The 7,446-nt window shown below is 36.9% G+C and overlaps 1 protein-coding gene across 1 annotated transcript; it reads right to left on the bottom strand.

Annotated features, from left to right (window-relative positions):
* Positions 1–4,697: 4,697 nt before the first annotated feature.
* On the bottom strand, positions 4,698–5,648 carry LOC133763774 (olfactory receptor 2AG2-like). The gene has a single exon (XM_062197520.1). It carries the CDS (start codon positions 5,646–5,648, stop codon positions 4,698–4,700), a length of 951 nt encoding a protein of 316 aa, XP_062053504.1.
* Between the last annotated feature and the right edge of the window lie 1,798 nt (positions 5,649–7,446).

Raw genomic sequence — 7,446 nt, 5'->3', positions numbered from 1 at the left:
CACTTAAGAGATGGGCCAAGGACCTCAATCGACATTTTTCAAAAGAGGAAATCCAAATGGCCAACAGACACATGAAAATATGTTCAGGATCACTAGCAATCCGGGAAATGCAAATCAAAACCACAATGAGGTTTCACCTCACCCCAGTTAGAATGGCTCACATTCAGAAATCTACCAACAATAGATGCTGGAGAGGATGTGGGGAAAAAGGAACACTAACCCACTGTTGGTGGGAATGCAAACTGGTTAAGCCACTATGGAAGTCAGTCTGGAGATTCCTCAGAAACCTGAATATAACCCTACCATACAGCTCAGCCATCCCACTCCTTAGAATTTACCCAAAGGAAATTAAATTGACAAAAGAACTTCTGCACCTCAATGTTTATTGCAGCTCAATTCGCAATAGCTAAGACCTGGAACCAACCCAAATGCCCATCAACAGTAGACTGGATAAAGAAACTATGGGACATGTACTCTATAGAATACCTTACAGCAGTCAAAAACAATGAAATCCGGTCATTTGCAACAAAATGGAGGAATCTGGAAAACATCATGCTGAGTGAAATAAGCCAGTTCCAAAGGGACAAATATAATATGTTCTCCCTGATCGGTGACATCTGAGAACCTAAAAGGAAACCTGTAGAAGTGACATGGACACTATGAGAAACAATGACTTGATCAGCCCTTGTCCTGACTGTCGAGGGACAACTTACTACTTTATTCCTTTTAGTATTTTTTTGTTCTACTGAATACTATTGGTTGAACTCTGCAATTAACACACAATTATTCTCAGGTGTTTAAATTTAACTGAAAACTGATCCCTGTTAAATATAAGAGTGGGAATAATACAGAGAGGAGATGTACAGTTCGGCACATGCTCAATTGGACTTACCACTAATGGTAGAGTTAGAAACATGCCAGGGGATTCCAATTCAATCCCATCAAGGTGGCATGTACCAATGCCATCTCACTAGTCAAAGTGATCAGTTTCAGTTCATAATTGATTATAATGATAGGATTAAGAGTCAAAGGGATCACATAAGCAAGACTAGTGTCTGCTAATACTAACTGATAGAATTAAAAAGGAGAGAATGATCCAACATGAGAATTGGGATACACAGCAGACTCACAGAATGGCAGATGTCCTAAACAGCACTCTGGCCTCAGAATCAGCCCTTGAGGAATTTGGATCTGGCTAAAAAGCCCATGAGAGTATTTCAGGCATGGAAAGCCAAGACAATGTGGAAAAAAAAAAAAAAAAAAAAAAAACCACCACCAAAAAAACAAAACCTAAATGAAAGATTCCTGTGAGTGAGATCCCAGTGGAAAGAATGGGCCATCAAAGAAGGAGGTACCTATCTCCAAAGGGAGGAGAGAACTTCCACTTTGACAATGGTCTTGTCTAAATAAAATTGGAGTTGACGAACTCAAGAGGGTTCCATAGCCTTGGCAGCACATGGCAAGAGCCTCGGGTTATTACTGACTTCATAAATAATAGTGTCAATTGTTAAATCAACAACGGGAGTCACTGTGCACTTACTCCCCATATAGGATCTCTGTCCTTAATGTGTTGTACTATGTGAATTAGCGGTATAACTAGTACTCAAACAGTACTTTATACTTTGTGTTTCTGTGTGGGTGCAAACTGTTGAAATCTTTACTTAGTATATACTAAATTGATCTTCTGTGTATAAAGATAATTGAAAATGAATCTTGATGTGAATGGAATGGGAGAGGGAGTGGGAGATGGGATGGTTGTGGGTGGGTAGGAGGTTATGTGTGGAAAAAGCCACTATAATTCAAATGTTGTACTTTGGAAATTGAATTTATTGACTAAAAGTTAAATAAAAAGAAATTAAAAAAAAACTTAGAAAAAGAAAACCATGGTCCCGTATCATTGGATGCACATATATTTTCTATAGTCACATCTTTTTGTTGAATTGACCCCTTAATCATTATATAGTAACCTTCTTTGCCTTTCAACAATTTTTGTCTTAAAGTCCATTTTGTTTGCTGAGTATAGCTATTCTTGCTCTCTTTGGATTTTCATTTGCATGGAATATCTTTTTCCATTCTCTCACTCTGTATGTGTGTTTGTGGTGAAGTATATTTCTTGTATGCAGCATATTCCTTGTAGGCTCTTTTTAAAAATCCATTCAGCCAGTCTGTATCTTTGTGTGTGTGTATGTGTGTGTGTGCATGTGTGGTTTAACTTATTTTATAAAACAGTTTTATTTATATAAGGGGAAACATTTCATGTATTTTGTATATGCAATTTTGAGTGTAATGAAACTCCGCACACTACACTCCCTCTTTCCTACCCTTTCTCCTCTCTCCTTTCTTATTTCTCTTTTAATTTTTAGAACAACAAACTTTCAATTTATTTTACAATCACAAACTTAACCATCCACTAAATAAGGAACTCATCAAGTAGTAAAAAACTGCTCCTCAAGAGTATAGACAAGAGCTACAAACAATAATCAAATCTCAAAATGTCAATTTCTCTCATTTACATTACATTTTTTTTACCATGTATGTGAGTTACCATAAATCAGTGAAAACATGATATTTATCTCTTCAGACTGAATTATTTCACTAAATCTGATGGTCTTCAATTGCATCCATTTTTTTCTGAAAAATAGGATTTCATTTTTCATGGCTTTGTAGTATTCCCAAATTTCTTTATCCAGTCATAGTTGATATACATATCTTAGCCATCATACATTTTACTGTAATACACAGTTATTTTTATATGTAATCAAAAAGGTATACAAATATGCTTATAAATATTAAAAAATTTTTAGAAGTTCATTCTAACATGTAAATATACAAAATTTTGTTATCTAGTCATCAACTGATGTACATCTAGGTTGATTCCATATCTATACTATTATAAATAGAACTGTAATAAACATGGGATTACAGACTACTCTTTTATATTCTGATTTAACTTCCTTTTGGGCAAATTCTCAGGAGTGGAATGGCTGGGTCAGGTGCACTGGCCCACTCCTCTACATCACTACTTTAATATATCCCTTGGTAAAAAGGAAAAAAAAGAATCACTAACTCTTTTATAAGTTTTACTTATTTATTTGTCTATTTATTTATTCATTTATTTTAAGGGCAAAGCATCAAAGGGAGAGAGAAAGCGACAGAGAGAGAATCTTTCATCTGCTGGTTTGTTGCCAAAATGGTTGCAACAGCTAGGCCTGGGCCAGGGTGAAGCCAGGAACTCCACTGGGGTCTCCTATACAAGTGGTAGGAACCTGAGCATTTTGGCCACCCTTCTTTGCTTTCCTAGGTATATTAGCAGAGATCTAGGTCAGAACTTAAGTAACTGTGACATGAATCAGCACTTTTACATGGAATGCATGCATCTTAATCAGTGCCTTAACCTTCTACATAAGCCAGACTCACAATTTGCTTAATTTTAAATAATGAAAACCATTTTCATGTACATATAGATTCAATAAAATGTGTATATGTAAAACAAAGGCAAGGAAACTGTATAGGTGATTTTTGCTTTTTCAAATTTCCACAGTTTTAGTTTGTTTTTTTTTTTTAAAGAACTTACCTTAATTTTATTGATTATGTTTAGATTTTATTTTATGGCTTAACTTTATATAGACATTAACCAATGTAAGATGATTTCTATGTTGAAAAAAAAAGAGTTTCTGACTTTTTAAAAAAACACTAATTTCAATAATAATAATAGCTACATAAGACAAAATATTTTGGAGTTCTTCTACTGCATGAATTTAAGTTCTTAATTTTTGCCATAAATCTCCCAACACCAACTAACAATAAAACATACACAGTTTAGCTAGAAAGTAAAATACTTATACTTCCTTGGCTGTGGACATAGACTCACACTTACAGTCATCTCAAAAACATGAACCTCTTGCAATTATTTCATATATCTGAACACATCTGTATATTTGTACACATACACATACATAACACACATAATGGATTTATTTCCCAGTTATTGTATCTCTATTTACTATGTTAAGCTTGATGCTTATAATTTTAATTTATTTATTTCTTTAATTTTATTTTTAGACATTGGAAAATAGTCACATATTTTTGAATATTTGCAAGTAGAAATATCAGGCTTCCTTTCTCTGGTCTGTTTCACCATCTCAACATAGTGTCTGTAATCATTGTGAACCCCTTCTCAGATCTGTAATACAAATGCAGTACACATCTATCATTCCGCCCCACTAATCACTCAAACTGTTATCTACTCAATAAGTTCAATATAACATCTCAGTATCATTTTCACTATTAGCAGATTGAGTCAGTACAAAGAAAACAGACCTCCTATAATGTTAACAGGATTTTGTAGTTGACTGAGTCAAAACTCTGCTTCTCACTGCTACATGATGTTGTCCTGTAACATTAATTTTCTACCAAGTCTACTAAGTAGTGCATCAGGAGGATGCTCTACCACAGAATGCATCAATGATACACATCGTGGTTCTTTTAGTCTCTTTTAGAACATGGTCTTCAATATTCCAAGTTCAGCATGATATGTGCCAAGTGTGTTCAGCTTAACATTGTTGTACACAGCAGATATATAGAGAATTTAAAAGTGTTCATATCCTCACTGATATAGGTTAACATTTAAAAAATGGATATGTAACAATTTTCTTTGGAGGAAGAACCCATAGTGAGAGGCAAGCCATAAACACACTCTACGGAGCTGAGTGTGCCAGCAACACATATCTTCCCAGGACCCTTCTCAAGGCCCCTGTGACTTCTTTATTCCGCAGGCTGTAGATGAGGGGGTTCAGAGCTGGAGTGACAATCGTGTAGAAAACAGAGATGATGTTGTCCTGTTTGGGGCTGTGAAAAGAACTGGGCAAAACATACATGAAAGTGGCAGCTCCGTAGAACATCCCCACCACAGTCAAGTGGGAAGAGCAGGTGACAAGCACTTTCTTCTTCCCCTCATTTGTGGGCATGTGGAGCACTGTGAACAGTATGAGAGTGTAGGAGGCAACTATGGCCGTAAGGGGAAGCAAGAGGAAGGTCACACCTGTCACATACACCAAGAGCTCATACCTGGAGCTATCTGCACAGACCAACTTCAGCAAGGGTGGGATCTCACAGAGAAGATGCCTGATCTCCAAAGACATGCAGAAAGGGAAGTGCATGGTGTAGACAGTGTGACCTAGAGCACTCAGGGATGCCAGGATCCAGGATGTAGCTACCATGAGCCAGCAGACCCTTGGTCTCATGTACACCATGTAGTTCAGAGGATGACAAATGGCCACATACCTGTCATAGGCCATGAAGGCCAGTAGGAGGTCCTCTGCACTACCCAGTGTTAGGGCCAGGAACATCTGCAGGGCACAGCCTTCAAAGGAGATGATGTATTCTCTGCGCAGAAAATCCACGAGGGCTTTGGGTGTGACAACTGATGTGAACAGGAGGTCCATGAGAGAGAGCTGCCCGAGCAGCTGGTACATGGGCACGTGGAGCCGGGTATCCATGGTGATGACCAGGAGCAGCAGGCTGTTGCTGATCAAGGCCAACATGTACAGGACTGTGATTGTGACACAGAGCAGTTCAGGAAATGCACAGTCATTCAGAATCCCCACCAAGATGAAGTCACGTCCGGCAGTGGAGTTCCATAGCTCCATTCTGCGTGGTGTCTTCAGTTTCCTAGAATGAATGGATTCCCTGTGAAATCCTTCCAAAAGGTGTTTATCATAGCTTTGGATTGTCCAACATCACTGTGAGGTGTTCTATAGGAATTCCATGAGATGATATATTTTTCTTCTTTAGCTAGTTTCACCCCTAATTTCTGAAGTTCTAAATGGTTTTATTGAATTATAACAAATAATCAGCTAAATGAGGAACAGGCATTTTGGGAACATTGTTAAAAGTTATTCATTTTTAAATATCTTCAAATAAGTATTCAGGACAATGAGCACAGGGAAAGATCTTTGTAGATAGGTCAAATTTTCTCATTCTTCATAATTAACAAATACACTGGGTAGCGGGCTAAAATCAAGCTTCTGTGTTTTGTTTAAAATCAACCTGGAATTGCACTTCAGTTTTTGAAATGTTGTTTATAAGACTTTTGCTCTCTGGTATTTCCCTTTACTTCCCACTCTTGTTGGAATTTCTGGACTCTTAGACCATTTGATCTCTTGTAATCTTCGACTAACCTCACAGTCTTTATGAATGCTATTCAGCTAGAGGAAAATAGAATTCTGGGATGAATTGAAAGGTTGTTGTGTTATAGATTTTGAAGATAGATCTGAAGATAGATCTGGAGTAACTTTACAAAAGATGTATGCTTATTTTCATGTAATGGTAAGATATTTACTCTGGAGGGAGAGATAAAAAAGACGTTAGATTATAGAGGTACTGCATGTGTTTAGTCTTCATGGTATATGATAAAATAATAAGCTATGGAAGAGGAAGCATTGTATATAGGAATGGTCCAATACCCCATCACTACCTGGGATTCATAGGAATGTTTTGAGCATGAAAATGAGATTCTCTGATCCCACAACTCTTAGTAACAGAAGGAAGAATGCTGGTCCAGCTAAACCCTGAACTCATGTGATAGTGCTGGTGAAGGAGGTGAGGAGAGAAGACAGTGATGAGCTTTTGGGCAGCCCTGTATTAACCTGCTCTTTATGAACGGCTCCTTCAAAACTGGATGGAAAACTTAGGAGATACCTCGGAATAGAAGAGGGGAATTTATGCCCAAACTCTTCACCTTTCCCTGGTATCAACCTCCCTTATTCCTCCTATATTCTATTTATGATTTCGCCTTAGTCAACTGGGAATTTGGACCTTTAAGTGGTAGGATTAGAAAAGTAGGATATTAAAAGTTGTATATGATAAATCTCCATCCATTCATCCATTCATTTTATACTGAATGACTAAATAACTAAAGTCATTCTATAGTGAATGATTTTAGATTGACTAAAGATCCTACAATGTATCAAGTGCTACACTTGATACTAAGATAATTGTATCCAGGTAAAAAATCCATCACAAGATACCTACATCCATTTGATGGTGATGACTGATACCAGAAAGAAATGTGAGTCCATGTAAGTTTCAAGAAAGGATTGCACGGTGGTACATAAGCTATGAACAGAGGGTGAATAGAAGCTGGCTGTGCAACAAAGGGCAATGTTATATAATAAAGAGAGAAAACATGACTTTGTGAAAGTCAGGAGACTGGCATAGAGTACAAGAACATTTTCCCTTTACATCTGCAACAATGAAATCTGGACAAAAAAATCTCCTTAAACGTTTCTCATCATCCTTTGGGACCTGGAATCTTTCCTTTGCCTCACAAAAGATGGTTTTGCCTATTGACAACAAAAAGATGAGTTCAAAGACAATTCCTAGTACTTTTCCTAATAAATATTAGACTTGGAATGTTTTTATTTTTGACAAATAAAAAGTTTAATG

This window comes from Lepus europaeus, chromosome 7 (assembly GCF_033115175.1).
Source record: "Lepus europaeus isolate LE1 chromosome 7, mLepTim1.pri, whole genome shotgun sequence".
Lineage (NCBI taxonomy): Eukaryota > Metazoa > Chordata > Mammalia > Lagomorpha > Leporidae > Lepus > Lepus europaeus.
The sequence above is the reverse complement of the archived record's forward strand: the minus strand, read 5'-3'. Positions and strand labels throughout refer to the sequence as shown.